The sequence below is a fragment of the Ananas comosus genome, linkage group 13, assembly GCF_001540865.1.
Source record: "Ananas comosus cultivar F153 linkage group 13, ASM154086v1, whole genome shotgun sequence".
In the NCBI taxonomy this organism is placed as follows: Eukaryota; Viridiplantae; Streptophyta; class Magnoliopsida; order Poales; family Bromeliaceae; genus Ananas; species Ananas comosus.
The window spans coordinates 9,836,359-9,854,711 of NC_033633.1; the positions used below are offsets into that span (position 1 = coordinate 9,836,359).

Here is an 18,353-nt window from a genome sequence, read left to right on the forward strand (position 1 = left end):
TAAAAAGGAGTTTCCCTATCTTTCATTCCCAATCGACCGAGCAACGAACTGCTCCGAAGGGCATTGCTTCCGCGCTTCAATCCATATAGCTTTGTATCTCATAAAGTAGGGTTGATGTATCCAAAACTGCATTGGTTACATATTCGCATCCGACTCTTGCTGTCTTGACTTCTTTATAACTGTGTATTCTCAAACCAATATCACACATACGTACTCAGTCGAAAGATTTTATATAAGAGATATCTGAATAAATTCATTGTGATCTATCTATTCCATTTCTTCTCAAATTCTTTTTTTACACATTTGCAAACTCATTTGATCTTATGTGTCTAAGGATGATTGTAATGCTTATTGTAGGAACCCTATGTCATAGCAAAGCTGGATTCTGCTGAGAGAACATGGAAAGAATTATCGGTATAGTCAACATCATTAATTAGCTATAAAATTTCAAGTGATTTTATTTTATTTTTATTTTTATTGCTATTTATTAAGCTCCTTTTTAGTTTAGTTGCAAGCACATGGAAAAGTGCATGGAAGTGAAAAATTCCCTTGTCTCCATGCTAAGCCTCGTGCATTCATCGTTAAGCAAGTATGAGGTTAAGATCATGAGTTAGGACTGAGGAGAAAATTGCCTAGCCTAGGATATATCTAGTTATTCGTTTTAAGCACTAGCCCAGCCAAATTTGAGAAAAAATTATGATATTGTCAATATGTAGGTCAAGCTGGCAGATCCTGATATTGTATCAGATCCTACTGAGTACCAAAAACTTGCACAATCTGTAGCTGAACTCGATGAGGTACTATTAGTCTACTTAATACTCTTTTATTTGCCCATACATCTGTTGTTAGTCACACACAGCAAATAAAGAGGTACTTTATAGTTTCTGACGATGTCAAGGCAGTATGTTATATTTTGTTTTAAATATTAGGTGGTAACTAACTACAGGAGATTCAAAGATTGTGAAAGACAGATAGAAGAAACAAAAGGTTGATACTTCTACATTGTGTTTACTTATAGATGAGTTGTAAAATTGTTTACCATTGTCTGCATTTGTCTACATGATAGCTTAAGAAGAGAAGTTCAAAAATTTTCACAAGTGTATTTTTATGCATATGATAGCTTTAGCTGAAGAGGATGGAGGCGACCCAGATATGGTAGAGATGATAGCTTATGAAATTGAAGCTTTATCTAAAGAGCTAAAAGAACTTGAGGAGAAGCTAAAGGTATGGATTTAATTTTCTTCTTTGATCTCTAATTGACTACCATAAATTTATTACTTTTTTTTTTTGTTGTTTTTATTCTACCAATCACCTGTATACATCTATACCTGTGCATTGCAGGGAAACACGACATAGTCCCTCCTAAGTTCTAAATGCCCTCTTCTGAAACATATTTCCTAAACAAGAAAAAAAGACCAAAAATGGAATTTCTAGGGTACAGTGCATTTAGGGTTGAAAGGCTGTTAGGATCTATGGAGACTCTCATGCCGCCTTTTCTTACCTGTTTCAACTCTCTACCTTCTCTCCTTCTCTAACACTCATATAACCATTTGTTTTCCTATTGGTAGCAATTGCTAGTTAATTTGTAATAATAGATAACAAAAGTTGTGGCAAAACTCGACATTTCTCCTTGATCTCAATGCTTTTCATGTGTAAGAGCTTTTGGAATACCGCACCTTGTAGCATGAGCTAGAAGAGCAAAATTACTCTATTTGCTTTTGGCCTTAAACGATTCATGTCAAAGTCTGCTATTTTCTTATATAGTTTTGATCACAAATCTGCTGACAATTGGTCAGAATTTTGTTTTTCTTCAATTCTTCTAAAGCCTTCTAAAACTCGAGTCGTCAGATGTCCCATTCGTGCCCACTTTTGGTATATCTGCAGGTATATCTGCATTTACTCCTGAGTCCTAATCATATCTCCATTCAAGAAGCATTTAACACTTTTGTTCTCGCTCTTCCTCCCTTTGAATTTGCATCTCTTTTGCCTCTAGTTTTATTTTGTTCTCAGTGTTTACTTTATTTAGTTGTATGTTTTATATTTTTGCACTGGCAGAGATTAAATCTTGTGTTTGAAATGCATAACAGCAGCTATTTTTTTCTTTGACAGCATGACACCTTACAATTGTGCAAAGCCATCATTTCATGAAATGTTATTGTTAAAAGCTATATTTGATGTACTAACATATTAATGGTTTCCATTTGTGCAATATTACATAGTAAACATTTGGAACATGATGGTCTTCAATTCCAATTATCTACCCCTCTAGTGGATGCTATAACAATGACTCTTCTTATGCAATTGCGAAACATGTTCTTTCCAACTAGGTTAAATCGCAAACCTTTCCTTGCATACTCGCCTTCAAGCACTCTGTTAGTTTAGCCAGCATGATTTTTAATGATTTTAGTGCAGTGTTGTTCACTATCTGAAATATAGTTTAAACCACTCCTGCATGACCGAAGAAGACCCTTCTGATTTGCTATATAGGAATGTATTACAAATTTATTTATGATCTTCTTATATATAACTACATCCCTATATCCCTACTCCCTACTTTAAGATATATACATATGGTGATTTCTGCCAACTAAGCCTTTTCCCAGCAACATAACATTAACTAGAGGACACTCAAAAGTATATGGCATCAAAAGAATTGATGAATCTTGTCAGCCTAGAATCTACCCTCTAGTACCTGATGCTGATTTCTAGGGTTTTTTTTTACATTTGGCCCCCTCAAAAAAATATTTTCACAAATAGCCCCACCAAATTTATAATTGCAATTTTGGCCCTATCCCTGCCATGCAGGCTCCATGTCAGCGCCACGCTAGCAGGGCTGGGGGAGCTGGAATAAGTTGAACACGGTGAACCATTCACCGTGTTCTCTTCGTATTATACGCCCCGTCTTGCCCGAGTTGTCTGCCCCACACCTTCTTGCTCTCTCTCTCTCTCTCTCTCTCTCTCTCTCTCTCTCTCTCTCTGGCCCACCCCACCGCCGCTGACGCCACCGGCGCAGCATATTTCTCCGTTCCCCACCCTCTTTCTCTTTCTAACCCTAGAACCCCCCTTCCCCCCGAACCTCTCTCTCTAAAATATATAACTATATCCCTATATAACTATATATAACTATACAGGGATATACCCTATATAGTTATATATAACTATATCCCTATATCCCTACTCCCTACTTTAAGATATATACATATGGTGATTCCTACCAACTAAGCCTTTTCCCAGCAACATAGCATTAACTAGAGGACACTCAAAAGTATGTAGCATCAAAAGAATTGACGAATCTTGTCAGCCTAGAATCTACCCTCTAGTACCTGATGCTAATTTCTATCCAAAGCAAAACTAGACATGTGACACCCCTAAGATGTGGAATAATTCTATATATGAATTATAATAGGGCTAAATCTCCTAATCCGACTATAGCATTTTAGGCGGTGGCTAGGCCCAAGAAGTTAAGAGAGTTAATCGTGCTAAGATTATCCTAAGATTAAAGTAGTTCTAGAATGGGTGACCTCCTGTAAAGCGGGGCATCACAAGACATGGAAAGATAGTGTGAGGCAATTGGTGAATGGATTATGCAACCAACCCCTATGTTCCATTTTATATTGTATTACAGAGAGAAAACATCTAGAAATTCTTGTAATTCATGGATATATACCGTATGTTCTTTACTTCAATTTTTATGATCAATCTCATAACTTGAGAGTGATTTTCATAGTGAATTATAAATAATTATTTTGTCTTGCTTTAATATTAAAGATTCTGCAACTAACAAAGATCTTGTGTATGATTATAAATATATATATAAGGTTTTAAGTGCCCGTCGGCACGGGCCGTATCCACCGTGCTGTACTGTGCCAACAAGATACCGGCACGATATAGACCCCGTGCCGATGGCACAATTCAAAACCCTCTATTCTTCAAATTAGTAAGTAATTTCCTCAATAAAGTTCAAAAGATGTGATAAAAAGACATAATAAATAGTTAGAATATTTTGTTGCTAAAGAAAATAAATATTTTATGCTATGATGTGTCGGCACACAAGAATTTTTTTGACCGGCACCCATCGGCACGGCTTGGCATGCACCATGCCGTACCGTGCCGGCAAGTTTCCGGCACGATCCCGTGCCACGACACTTAAATCCTTGATATATAGGGCATTTCTGATATGTCATTCTACTATCTCTCAACTAATGTAGTCCAATGCTAAACACTGGAAATTATAAACCCATCTATGTCTCATTTCTTTTTTATAGGTACTACTGCTTCCTACTGATCCTATGGATTCACGCAATATCCTACTTGAAGGTACTGTTTATTTGTGTGCCCTCTTTTCCAAAACAACAAACTTGGTAAGAAACGGATATTTTGGTCTTACTAGAAGAAACCATCGACTTAAAAGACCTCCTGGTAGTATGAAAGTGTTAGCGCAAGTCCATACCGCTTTTTAGTATATTGACATTGACTTCTTTTTGTATCCTTACATTTGTTGTGCGACATTTTGGATGGCTTTTCCTCAGTGCTACATATTTACCAAGCAAAGGGTAGTACTTACCAGATCCAGAAATGAAATCTTGTCTGGAAAACTGGGTCCAGACTAAAATTCTATGTTTGGGTCTGTATCGAAATCCTATAGTTCGGACATACTTGCTCATTGAATACGAATTCATAGCAATATTGTAAGTAGGTAAATTGAGCTTTAATAATTTACTATTTCTTAGTTGATACGAAATATTCTTATAGGATTACAATGTTTTGATTTTCAATGCATAAGTCCAAGTTGGATCTGAACACGTACATGCGTAGCAATTCTAGCTATTATCCTACTTGTTTGTGTTCCAGACCCGACTTTACGCCACCCCTAACCTTACTAGCTTCTCTTCGTTATGGTAGTAATTATTGTTTATTTTGTCCATTAACAAAGGAAATCAGCCTGTACTTTTTTCTTTTTACTATATTTTGTCTCCTAAAGTTGTATTGTTGTCTGCCAATGACAATTGTTACGCTGTGGGGGAGAACCATTTACTCTTTTTTTTCCGTTCATTTTTGCAGTACGGGCAGGCACTGGAGGTGATGAAGCCGGACTATGGGCTGGTGACCTTGTAGGTAGATAATACTAATATGACTTTCCAGCATGGATTTATGGCATTATTTGCTAAAGCTTCATTATAAATGTTGGTTAAAGAAGTAAAGATGTGATACTTAATGCTTTTGCTTCTATTTTGTACTTGAACTAAATAACTAATAAGTTATTGATTGCATCCTAAGGTATAAAAGATTAATATATTAATCTTGGCCCTTTTTCTCTTTTGCAATAATATCAGTTATAACCTCTATATTCTTGAACAATCGATGACAACTATTTCCAATCTCTTGTTTTCATGTGTCTAAGTTAGACATTCGCTAAGACCCTCTTCTTTAACTATCTGTGAAGAAGTTTTTAAGGTTTCATGCGGTTTAACTTTAAAGTTTGTCTCAATAATTTAATCGAATAGGAACTGTCTTAAATCAACTAGCAACTGTCTCAGAGAAGCTTCTGTTATTAATTTTTTTTATTTTCAGTCTATCAACATCTGTTACTCTTCATGACCTTGTACATTTTTGTAGGTGCGTATGTATCAAAAGTATAGCGAGCGCAATTCATGGAAATTCACTACCATTTCTAGCTCAGAAGTATGTCACTTGCTAGATTTTCACCAAGAAGCTAATAATTTTGTAGTACTAATAGATTGATACATCCAGGCTGAGAAAGGTGGATATAAAACATATGTCATGGAAGTTAAGGGAAACCGAGTATATAGTAAACTAAAGTATGAGTCTGGAGTTCACCGTGTTCAGCGTGTGCCCCAGACAGAAACTCAAGGCCGTGTACATACATCAACAGCAACTGTGGCAATTATGCCAGAGGTATGGAACTTTTACAAATATATCCTCGTAAAATCATCTACTTACGTATATGCACCTGTAACATTTGAATACTCATATATACTCCTTGAAAGTAGAACTGTAACAGATTCGAACCAGAAAGATCTTGAAATATCTGATTCTTCTGAGTTTCTGACTTAATTTCTTAGGCTGATGAAGTTGAAGTAGTAATTGATCCCAAAGATATTGAACTTTCAACAGCAAGATCTGGCGGAGCTGGAGGTAAAAAAAAAAAAAGTTGCGCTTTTTAATTAAATATATAGTTTCTTTATTACTTTATATGTAACTGAAAGAAACTCCATTAATTTTTTTTTTATCATATGCACTTTTACTCATCAAGTTTGTGGATGCAGGGCAGAATGTTAACAAGGTGGAAACGGCAATCGATCTCTTTCATAAGCCAACAGGAATACGCATATTCTGCACAGAAGAAAGAACTCAGCTTAAAAACAAAAATCGCGCATTTCAGTTGCTGAGAGCAAAATTGTGAGTATGATGGAAAGCCTGTTAAAACCGTAGCTGAATAACTCTTGCTTCTCTTACGGTTTTTCCCGTTCTATTATTGCTAGCTCTTCTTTACTGTCTTTACTCTTTTGTCCAAATAAGATCTTCCAGAAACAAGTTTTTGTTTTTTTTTTTTTGACCCTATTGTAGTAGTAGCTTTTCATTCGTACTAATTTGATCTTTCTGTAAATATAATTGCCTCTGGAATATTCACTGGAAATTACTCGAACATTTCTGGAGTCAATTTCAAGAGCAAAATGCAGTAATGCACGTTTTTGTTTTGCTGTGGCTATTTGTTGTGTGGCTTGTTGCCATATTTCTCGTTCTTTTATTCTTTGGAAGCCTATTTCACCCTTTATCTCACTGTTGGGTTCAAGTTTAGAAGTGAAATTATATGATTTGATCAAACTGTAACCATTATCGGAAAAAAATATTACAACTGTTTCAGGATAACTAGCTCCAGGTGATAATGGTAGCCCAACAATTATCCCTTTATATGAGCTAAGAGAAAGTGAGTGGAATTCTATTATTATAGTTATTACACCATCCGTCAATTGAGAAAATGGCTCCAAAGAATACTGTGCTTCCTACCTAGGCTTAAATCTGTTACTTCCTTGCATTCCACACTATCACTAATAAGAAGTGCCATTTGCAGGGACTCGTTTATGCGCATTTAACACAAATTTGGGGTAAAGATGAATGATCATCTGCGTTCTATGTATTTTTACAGATCTTTTGAGCATAATAATATGTACAGTTCTTCTAGCGGTTGTAAACTGAAAAAAAGGAACAAAGATCAACATGTGCAAGAGAAACATATTCACTTATGGACGACATCTAGGCAATTGCAAGAATGTTGGTGTGTCTTTACTCTTTTGTCGAAGGCGTGAGAGATACCAAGCTTCCATGCTTTTCTTTTCCTTTCAATTAAATTATTGACCATGTTGAGTGCTGAGAGAAGGAATTGCATTTTAGCCGCAAATAACAGCAACTATAGTCTTACACTTTGACTGCCTTTTGGACTGCATGATGGCTTCTTCAACCCTATGGTCAGCATGGAAACCACTGGTAACATGATGACTAATTTGCAAATCATAGCTAAACTCTGAATCACCTTTGTGGGTATCTTTTCTTTTTGCTCGAGTGAAGAACTTACTCGAACTTCATGAAAACTTGAAATCTAAATGTTCTCCCATTTCGTTGTCCATTTTTGCATGTTTGTCCTTGTAAAATAGGCAGGTGATGCAACTTGAAAAAATACTATCCCTCTGTCAGTCTTTTGTCTTAAAGAATTCTATTTGTAATGTATTCTCCATGATGACGTTGCAGGTATGAGATTAAAGTGAGGGAGCAACAAGAATCATTAAGAAACCAGAGGAAATTACAGGTTTGAAATCAGAATCTTTACAAATTATCCATCTCTTAAATGGCAACTTGCCTTATTTTAATTAGGATTAGCAGGTTATTTACAGTGCCTACCAAGGCCTCGTTGGGTTATGCTTACTTAATGTTTTTTTTTTTTTCCCAAAAACCAAATTGTATACAATTGAATGCACTAGTGTTTGATTGATTGGTTGCAATCTGTTCATATATGGTGTTTGTTTGCCATTAAATTTGCCATTAAAGCGAAAAAAATTAATTTTTGGTTGCCCTTTCGTTTTCCTTAACTTCTCTGTTCTTATTATTGTCGCGAGCTTGCAAACTTGGTAGTTTTTTTATAAAAAAAAAGCAAAAAAGAAGTTAGTATTAAATTTTTTTTTTGTTGTCAAACAGATCCAATGGATGTATAGATTGCAAGCAACTTGTCGTCCGCCAATGTATTCCAATGAATAGAATCTTAAATTTTTTAAAAAAGGTATCACTAGCCATTAACAAAATGAGGCTTAGAAAAAAAAATAATAATAATAATGGGGAAAAACAAAAATCACTAACCAATGTACTGTAACCTAATGAGGCCTACTAGTTTAGTTTCCTGATTTAGATATAGCCACTTTCTTTATTGGCTTCCTCATCAGCTATCTTCTGGCATCCTTAGTAAAGTTTATTGTGAATATTTTAACCTAATCAGGTGACTTAAGAGCTGTTGCTGTAACAAATGAATCTTTTGTATGCTCGATTCTAGAATTTCAGTTTCCAATTTTTTTGTGGTTTATGCATGCAGTAATTATTTCTGTTAAATAAAGTCTTCTCCATATATGTTCAGCTATATCTCCAACATATCTGTGACGTTAAAATGTTTGTTGTAAATTTGTAGGTCGGTACTGGTGCTCGTGCAGAAAAGATAAGGACATACAATTACAAGGTCAGAAATAATTTTTCTATCACTTTTAGACTCATGAGCTAATATTACATGATTTCCCATTACATGCATGAGGATTAAGACTAGCTGCGCATTTCAAGTAGTTAATATTAAATTTTCTTTGGCAGCGACCTTATTCTTTATTAATCATAGGAGCTGGGATTTTTAATCTTCAGAAACTTACTAAAACTTGTATATGGTTTTGTAGGACAACAGAGTAACTGACCACAGATTAAAGATGAATTTTGAGCTTACATCCTTCCTTTCAGGAGATATTGAGACAGCGGTTCAGGTATGTCTTCACAAGGAATGCCTTTCTTTTTTCAGATATTAAGGTATAGCTTAGTTTGACAAAGAATGTTAGCCCCATACAGAGCTGAATACAGAGAAGCATTGATATAATTGACCAATATGATAGTATGGCTTCATCCTAGTTGTAACATGCTTGGTAAGTATATAAAAAAGGTTACCAAAATGAGTTGCATTATTAAAATGTCAAAGCCTCTGGTCTTTAGTGGTTTGGGCTGCTATGCAAAGTCTCATGGATGGAGAAATGAGTATTAGTATGCACGTATTTTTCTAGATTTTGCTTGATGAGTTGTAACTTCTCGAATAAGGAAATTGATTAACACAAACTTTTTGCATATTGTTGAACATAAAAAATATAAAAACACTGTTCGTTCTCTATCAGCTTAGGTTTTTAGAGAACAATGGGTGTTTCATAAAACTTAACATGGTCCTAAAGTAGGAAATCCGAAGTTTAAGTCTCGTCTGGGGGAGTGTTGAATATAAATAATTTAAAACACCGTTACTCTACCGGCTTAAACCTTTATTTCATATTATTGAACGGATGGATTTTCTGTTGTTAATTGTTTGGTGTAAAAGAATCGGTCCAAAGTGCCAAAATGTGCAAATTTAGAATAAGTAAACAGAGAAACATAGGCTTGGGGGAAGTTGAGGAGGTAGAGAAGTTTCATTCCCCAAAATCTAAACATGTGATGGTTCTGAGTATTTGTGATACTCCAAGGAGAAAGTTTTCTGGTGTGGTATTCCCCCAAAAGAGAACAAAATATGCTCGACGAATTTGAGTTCGCAGTTTTCATTCACCTAAATATGCTTTTTCTGCAGGCATGTGCAGCCATGGAGCAGAAGGAACTGCTGGAGGAAATGGCCGAGTCGGTTGGTGCGACAGCTACTTGATCAAATAGTTTATCTATCCGATTCTCGCTGATAGCGAGCCTCTGATTCCGGGTTCTCAAGAAACTTGATCAAAGTGGCCTGATCTCGCCAATCCATATCCTAACCTCTCGGAAGTTGATTCCTGAAGCAATGATTCTCGGAGATTATCGGCGCTCTTGTTGACAGGAAATCACTTGTTTCTGTTCATGGACTTGAATAGTTAACTCATTTATAGTGGCTATTGTAATTTTAAGCTGAAATTTTGATTGGGGAATACATTGTCTTTTGTGAATGACCAAGTTGCTGATTATACACGAAGATATCGTTATCTAAGCACCTGTTAATAGCATCTAAGTTAGTTAAAAATGTACGGAATTTACGTTAACTATGGCCGTTTCAGATGATCAACTTTTAAAAGTTTTTGCTTTGCTACGTAGTCTCTCGTTTCGTTTGGTTTTAATCATTTGATGGCTCTTCTGTAACATAACTGTGTTAAAATTCCCTTGAATATTATTTACAAGTAAAAATATATAAGTATGTCGCAAAATTTAATGAAACATCTCGTCGTCAGAGTTTCATCTTAATCAACCTATAAAATGAGATGTATCAAATTTTACACAAAGTTAAAATCTACATTAAAGAGAAAATCGCCGCCCTCAGAAAGGCATATAAACCTCGAAAGATGTAACAGTATCTCGTTCTTATGCCGTCAGATTCGCCGTCAGAACAAAACTTTAGAAACTTTTGTTTCAAAGAAAGGAAACAGAACCGCCGTTCTTGTGCTGTCAGATTTGCCGTCAGAACAAAACTTCAGAAACTTTTGTTTCAAAGAAAGGAGAGAGAGCCGCCGATCAAGCCAAGTATCTGAACAAGCTAGGGTTATCGTCATCTCTCTCCAAATACTCTCTCGTGATGAGATCCTCGATCCGCTTCTTTATCACCTTCAAGTCCGGCTATGAATCGCAAACACAATAAAAGATGTCTCTCTCGGTAAAAGAATACTACGAAAATAAAATGCAACATAACATTGTGCGAAATACAACCTCAAACACAGTAATATCTATCGCAAATTTTGGTTTAGCATAGCCTTGTAAATGGAACTTGTGATTCTTTTAATTCTCTCAGAAACCAAATCTTACGGTGATGCATCCCCATCTCCTACTGAACCAATCAACTTATCACCGGTGTTTCGAATTTGTAATTTTTTTTACCTTCTTTTCACTATTTATGTCGGACAATATGCTAATTTGTCGTATATAAGAGATATATAAGTTTCTACTGATCCCTAATATAGATATTAGAGAGTACTAGCATTATATAATTCTGATTATTACAACCAAATGAACCAAGTGATTAATGGTAAAAATTTTATAAATCATAAATCCTGGCTCTAGTTAGGCTCATATTAACTTGCAGTTACATATTTCGGCCATTATTAGCAAAAATTGAGGGTTTCAGAATGTTGGTTCTGTCGGTTAAACTAAAATTGTATCATGCCAACAAGTAAAAGTCACTAAGAAGGAATAAAAGCATGAACATGATCATTAAGAAGTTCGGAGAAAAGAGAAGTACCTTGAACATGTGACTGAGCTGTTCGATGCATTCCGTTACCAACTGTTGATGGCTTAAAACTTTACGGCTCTTCATGATACGCACGATTGCGGCATCGATAGAAAATCTTCTGTCCTTGTCGACATCTTCGATTATCTTCTTCTTCTCCTCTACTAAGGGGAGAGGTATCTGTAACCCAAATAAGTCATATTAATGTATACGTGACACACTATACGAGGACAAAGATGGATGGTTTTTCTCTAATTTTTTTTTTCCTTCATTGCATTCTGTGGGCTAAATTTTCTTGGGTTGTTTGCATATTACACCAGCAAATATACGAGTCACCAAAATACCCCCAAAAGTCTTGCTAAGTTGCACGTATGCCATACAGCAAAAATCGACATGAAAAACTTCAACTGATATCGCTAATTTTTTTTCTCCCGTACGTACCATAAACGTGGCACACACGCAAATAAACAGGGTTTTCAGGAACATGCACACAAATACAAACCTCACACGGTTATCGATGCAATGTTCTTACTGAATGGGAAAGTACGCAAAAAACCATTTTTTTTCTTGAATTGACTAAAATACCCCTAATGCAATTTGCAGAAAAGTTGTGCACAGACAGAAAGAAATGAAGCAATTGCACAGCATCTTGGACAGGTGTTTTTTTTTTTTTTTTTTTTTTTTTTTATTGCGAGTAGAAGATTGTACCTTGATTCTTCTCATCTTGTCGGTGAACTTCAAATTGAACTCAAAAACATCAGTCGGAGAGATGGATCTGGTATTCGGCTCTTTTGTGAGAATCTTGTATCTCGCGCAGGAGAGGGAATGCAACAATCTCGCAACATCGTTCTCCGACAATTGCAGCCGCTCCACAATATCCGAATAACTCAATCTATCCGCGGCATTGAATAGCAGCAAAAGAGCAGCCTGTCAAACAAGAAAGACTGTCAGTCTGTCACTACAAAATTTGACAGTAAACGCTTTTCGGCTATTATACTACTTTACATAATGTTGTGCTCAAATTGTATTAAAGCGAACAGAAAACAAAAACCTGATAGGTTGTGACAATCAGCTCCATAGTTTTGGGCTCGAAGTTGCCGTTGACGATGCAGGTGCCCAACGAGAATATCCATGTAAGCTTCCTGCGCTTGGTTTTCGCCGCGTAAAACTCTTTGAAAGCCCCAACACACTTCAGCTGGAAAAGGAAAGAAAATTCGAACAATATAGCCAAACAATGCGAGCACAAAAACAGCCTTAGAGGAAGAATGAAATCGGTTACCATCTCGGCAGGAAGGCTGACGTCAAAGGATTTGTAAGTAGGCCAGATTCCGGCTGTCAAGACTGTCACCGTGAAATCTAGATCAAGATCCACATGAGGGTCAGAATCTAAATACTCCTCAAAACTCGCTTGGTTTTCTCTCGCGAGTGTAATATCGGTAGCCATTCCCTCCAATTTTGAGGTGAGTTGCCCTCCGCACTCCTGCTTCAACTTCGCGAGAAAACTCCTTTCATGCTCGTCACTAGCATTTCTTTCGAAAAGCAACCTCCTAGCGAGCTTCTTCCTACAGATTATTTTACATAAATAGGTCGATAAGCCTACGAAAGTGATATCACTAGAATAAGAGCATGAAAGCCATTGCAACAGATAAAATCAGTTACCTGTAAAACTCTGCAAAAAGGTCCTTGTCGTGGATAAAAGCGAGCAACTTTACGACCTGTGAAGTATAACGATTTAGATGAGATGAGCGAGACTAAAGAGCTGTAAAAGATACAGAGACATCCAATGAAATTGGAACGACACGGAGAAGATTAGCATTGGCCTTGCGCAAGGACGATATGCACAAATCGAGAAATGGTTCAAAATTGTGTTATGTTGTTTTTCCTGGGTGAAATTGAATGTACGAGTTTTATTTATGCCTTTAATAGGGAGGGAAAACTCTATTCGTTCGACGGATCTGTACACGCACCCGCATTGTCTCCGCTGTGCAATGGGGTGGGGCGTGACAAATTAAGGTGCACAAGAAGAGTGACGAGAAGGGCGAGTGACAGGGATTTACGTACCGTCTCGAGCATCTCTTCAATAGCTTCACCACTTAGTTTCTCGCCTCCGCCATTCTTTAGCGCATTATCACAAAAGCTAGCCAACAACTCCGCGCTCGAACTCCCCATGATGTTTTTGTTGCAGAAAAACTCGCACGCCTCTTTGAGCGCCTAATGTAAGGGAGGAAAAGGTGAAAAATATCCTCTCTCTTTTCCATCGAGATTTGGAAAACAAGAGCAGTACTAACCTTATGGAAAAGGGAGTCATTCTGGAAGCAATCATTCACGTAGGCCAAGTTCTTGTCGTGAAGCGCGATAACTTTTCTAACGAAGCTCTGCGATTTGAGAATCGACTGGTTAGAACAAGTAGTGCTAGCAGCCAAATCAATCAGTTTGGAGTGACAAAAAGTGTCGAAGACAAACCTGTTCTTGCAGACCGACAATGTCCTTTTTATTCCCCTGCAGAGACGTCGTTACAATTAGAGAATAAAAAAAAATTCAGATATACACCGAAATAATAGGATTAAAAATCAGCAAGAGTTGTCACTGAATCCAACAGATATACGCCGATAATCAGAAGTTCTCAATGACCATCAACTTAACTACTTTCATGAACAAACTTAGGCGAAACTCAAAACTTGCCGCATAACATAATAAGACGAGAGAAGTGATGTTCACCTGCTTATTGCTGGCAGAATTCTCCGCTTGCTTCACCAGCGCGGTACCTTCCGCAACGACATGCTACATAAAAGTGATCATTTTAGATGTTGCGAAAACCAAGCAAAACAAAAAGAAAGGAGCACAATGTACAAAGTAAGCAAAGACGAAGCATCCGAACCTGCTTGAACATCTCCGAAACTTGTTCTAGCACATTAGTGATCTTACTGAACAGCCTATACATCCTCGAAAGATCGTCCACCTAAAACACAAAGAACAAGACACATGGCCGTCAATCTCCGTCGCCATAACAAAAGAAGAGAAAAGAAAAGACAAAAAGAAAGAAAATCCTTTTTTTTTTATCTATTTGACCTTCTCGTCACGAAGCAATGCACGGAAGCCGAAATATTCGTTCTCCAAAAGCTGGCTCGCGTGCTCAATCAGTAACTTACGTTGTACTTTCTGCCGACATCACAAGAATGAGAGAAAAATAGAATTATGGAATCAATAACGCAAAGATTCTGGTAACAAAAAGTGTCAGAACTTCTCCGCATGAATCGATAAAATCGGAGAGATAAATAAGTACCTTCAACAATTTCTCTCCGCTGTAATAGTGCAGGTAATGAGCAACTCTATCCTTTTCGATCTTTAAGCACTCCTCAGCCTACAACAAGCAACAAAAAATCCGTGTAATTTCACGTCTACTCGTCGAACAAGAGTTTTCGTATATTTATCGGATTAAAGGAATTACGTACATTTCGTATGTAATCCAGACATGACTTCTCCAAAATCCACTCTGAAGCCTTTCGAGAATAATATGCAGAAGTATGCTTGAGGAAGAATTTTTCAAAATCTTCTGTGTAGTAGTCCAACTCCGACGCTCCAATCTCGACAAAAATATCCACGATATTCTTCACTAAGGCTTTGTCGATCTGTTCGCCTTCACGTTCTTGATCAATCTATATATCAAATTGTATAGTTAGCGCTTAGCGACGCGAAAAGCTTAGAAACTAATGCGGTCAAAAGTTTAGAAAGATGTGCAGCTACGTACCAACGAGATCACTGTATCTTTCGCTTTGCCCTTCACCTCTTCATAAACCTAAATCAAACCAGAGAAAAGAGAAACACGTAGGATAGCTATTACATTCGAAATAGTAGATAAAAAATAGTTAAAAAAGAATTCGTCGATTACTGAACAAACACATAGGATTATCTTTTTACTAAGTTTTCGCAAGAAATTGAACAATGATGCCAAATTATGCATTTGAAAGTGTAGAAACTCTATGTGCCAGTCACATACCAGATTGCGAAAACACGTCAGAGCGACGGCGCTAAGATTAGGCTTTTTCGACTTCTTAACGTAGTGACGCTCGAGATGATCGAAAAAACGTGAGAGCCAGCGAAACATAAGTCGATGATTTGACCATTGTTTAAGTAGCTCCTTCAACATGAATTCATCGTGCTTCTCTCTCAATGAAGGCAACACCTGCAGTTCATGAAGCTTTTCACGACTTACAATACGCAAAAACGGACTCAACGAAGTACTTTTCGTCCATTTATTACAAAGAGTTATGCTATTAGCAGGGACAAAGTTACTACTTACAGATAAATACATTGAATCTTGTCATATCTGTTACTGTCATAAATAATAGTACTCACCACTGAAGTGATGTAGTCGTCGAACACTGCCTTATACTTGTCATACAAGTCCTCGTCGTACTGATAAGGACTTTTCTGCGAGCACATCATGTAGACAGTTCTGATCCAAAACAATACCATCAGAATAGTTGTTAACATTGAAAAAAAAAAATCAAAAAACTAAAGTTGTTAGAATGTTTCAAAAACAACTTCATTGAAAAAAAGAAAGAGCAGATACATGTAAAAAGTTGTGCACCCTACAAAAATTAAAAATAAAGTAAATTCTCTAGAGTTTTAAAATTGTGGATTGTCCCTGTAAAGTTTGAAGGGTAAACTTCAAATTGCCCCCTTGTGGTTTAGCTCGTTTTTACTTCGCCACTCCGTGGTTCAAAAAGTCTCACTTTGCCCCTTCTTACAGTTTAGCATATTTTTATCGATAGAGTTTTAAATCACGGGGTACTAAAGTAAGAAAGTGCGAAACCACCATCTCGAGCTAATCACGGGGTATCATCAGAATAGTTGTTTTAAAAATAAAGTAAATTCTGTAGAGTTTTAAATCACGGAGTATTAAAATGAGAAAGTGCGAAACCACAAGGTACTAACTTGATACACTTTAAACCACAGGTTACTAAAATAAAAAAGTGCGAAACCACAAGGGGGTTTTTGGCGTTTTTCTAAAGTTTAATGAGTTTTTTTGCCCGAATTGAAATTTCAGGCGCCTGTTTGCAAATGAGCTAAAGTTTTAGATGATCTCCGTACATTTTACCGAAAAAAATAAAAAGATAAGAGAGAGAACCATACGTGTACAAATTTATGTATGCCTTGGCGCTGAAATTGGTTTTATCTCGCCCTTGTAAGATGTTCTTGATCTTTCTAATCCCTTCCTCTACGAAGCCCCATCCCACCTCAAATTCCTTCACCACCATCTCGAGCGAATCCCACGTCTCAATCTCCATCCCTACAACACAATCAAAGTCCAAGCACAAAATCAAAAGCGGCGGAAAACTAATTTTTTGTTTATTTATATAATAATTTTTTATTTATAACTTTTTTTCCTTTTTTAACTAAAAAATCGTGACGAAAAACTAATTTTTTTAGCGTAAAATTTATTTTCCTCCGAAAATTTTTTTTTCCCACCGAAAACGAAAACTTGTAGAAGAAAACACGGCTCACGTACAGTAAATGCATTGCGGTCCACGAGCTTAGGGTGAGAGCTCGTGGACCGCGTGAGTGTGGTCCATGCTGGACCACACACCCATCTCTCTCTCTATCTCGTAAATGTATATGTATATATATATAAGAGAGAGAGGATAAAGAATTATTATATATATTTTATATTTTTATTATATAATTAATATAGTGTTATATAAATACTAGGATATATATTATATTATATACTTATTATATCAATTTATTATATAATATGATTTTGATATATCTAATTTATTTAGAAATATAAATTATAATAATAATAAATATATTGTGATAATTATTATATATTAATGATATATAATATAATATATAGAATAGGAGAAAATATATAATAGTTTTTTTATTTATCTTTTTCTTATTATTTTTTTTTTCAACCAAACAATCGTGATAAAAAAATCATTTTTTCTTTTCTATGAACCAAGCACTGAAAAGCGTAAAAGAGTGACAAAGTAAAAAATTAAAATTCATCCTAATGAAAAATACGGTAATGATCGTGCGTCGTGAATCATCACCTTTTCGTTGTCAGAGACTCACCGAACACGTTCACGATTAAACCTTAAAGTGTCTCGATTTTTTTTTTTTTTTGGTAAGGAGTGTCGTATCTGTTTATCGACACTTATAATGCAATTTCGACGCACGAGCGCGGCAGGTAACAAGTTAATCGGAACATTAACGAAAAGTGTAACCAAAAAAAAAGAAAAAAACACTCATAGAATATAACGCAAAAAAAAAAAATACCACATGAAGAAGAAAACTACATGAAGAGTATCTAAAGTTAAAAATAAAGAAAAGAAAAAAAAAAAAAAGAAAAAGAGAGAGAATTAAGAAAAAATAAAATGCAAACTTACGATCTTCGATCAACACCATGTTCCAACGCCCCAAGCCCTAATTCCGTGGTTTTTTTAAAAAAATTTTTTAACGCATCAATAAAACGGGAATTTATTTATAGAAAACGGTAGGTAATGTTATTTGTATTCTAATCCCATAAGAAATAATAATAAAATAATTATAATTATTATTAAAATTAGCGGGTTAGGATAATGGGATTTTACTATTTAAGTCGGATTACGATTCGGGTTTGTTATTCTTAGTTGGATTCGAATTATGAATCCGATACTGATATCAGTTTTTTTTTTATTTTTTCATATTATTAAACGTTATTTCTTTTTTTAGAATCTTGAAAATATTTTAAATCTTTTTCTTTTTTTTTTTCCCCTCCACTCCTCCCCTTCCCTCCCATCTCCTCCCCTCTCTAACCCACTCGAAGCTAGGGTTTATCCGAAGCTAGGGTTTAGTGAAAAGTATAACCAAAAAAAAAAAAAAATCAAAA

The 18,353-nt window shown here is 36.0% G+C and overlaps 2 protein-coding genes across 4 annotated transcripts in view; one reads left to right on the forward strand and one right to left on the reverse strand.

Annotated features, from left to right (window-relative positions):
- LOC109719740 (peptide chain release factor APG3, chloroplastic) overlaps window positions 1–10,352 on the forward strand; it is a 13,377-nt gene extending 3,025 nt beyond the window's left edge. The window contains exons 2-15 of one of the 2 annotated variants that reach the window (XM_020246542.1): window positions 358–414; window positions 717–797; window positions 930–987; window positions 1,121–1,224; window positions 4,266–4,317; window positions 5,062–5,111; window positions 5,617–5,682; window positions 5,752–5,916; window positions 6,084–6,156; window positions 6,288–6,420; window positions 7,768–7,825; window positions 8,693–8,740; window positions 8,946–9,029; window positions 9,866–10,352. In XM_020246542.1, the coding sequence (XP_020102131.1) occupies window positions 358–414; window positions 717–797; window positions 930–987; window positions 1,121–1,224; window positions 4,266–4,317; window positions 5,062–5,111; window positions 5,617–5,682; window positions 5,752–5,916; window positions 6,084–6,156; window positions 6,288–6,420; window positions 7,768–7,825; window positions 8,693–8,740; window positions 8,946–9,029; window positions 9,866–9,937 (1,101 nt within the window). In that variant the 3' untranslated portion in view covers window positions 9,938–10,352. The remainder of the gene's footprint in view (window positions 1–357; window positions 415–716; window positions 798–929; window positions 988–1,120; window positions 1,225–4,265; window positions 4,318–5,061; window positions 5,112–5,616; window positions 5,683–5,751; window positions 5,917–6,083; window positions 6,157–6,287; window positions 6,421–7,767; window positions 7,826–8,692; window positions 8,741–8,945; window positions 9,030–9,865) is intronic. The other variant, XM_020246543.1, reaches the window with a different exon arrangement.
- On the reverse strand, window positions 10,692–17,065 carry LOC109719739 (cullin-1-like). 2 transcript variants are annotated; one of them, XM_020246540.1, is made up of 19 exons: window positions 16,989–17,065; window positions 16,613–16,769; window positions 15,833–15,932; window positions 15,474–15,659; window positions 15,225–15,272; window positions 14,929–15,132; window positions 14,760–14,837; window positions 14,546–14,635; window positions 14,355–14,435; window positions 14,195–14,257; window positions 13,940–13,975; window positions 13,765–13,851; window positions 13,538–13,687; window positions 13,136–13,191; window positions 12,756–13,038; window positions 12,528–12,671; window positions 12,185–12,403; window positions 11,489–11,656; window positions 10,692–10,869 (listed from the first exon to the last, which is right to left on the reverse strand). In XM_020246540.1, the coding sequence occupies exons 2-19, from the start codon at window positions 16,765–16,767 to the stop codon at window positions 10,768–10,770; spliced, it is 2,250 nt and encodes a 749-aa protein (XP_020102129.1). In that variant the 5' UTR covers window positions 16,768–16,769; window positions 16,989–17,065; the 3' UTR covers window positions 10,692–10,767. The 2 variants fall into 2 exon arrangements, with proteins under 2 accessions (XP_020102129.1, XP_020102130.1); XM_020246541.1 differs by having other exon boundaries at window positions 16,949–17,027.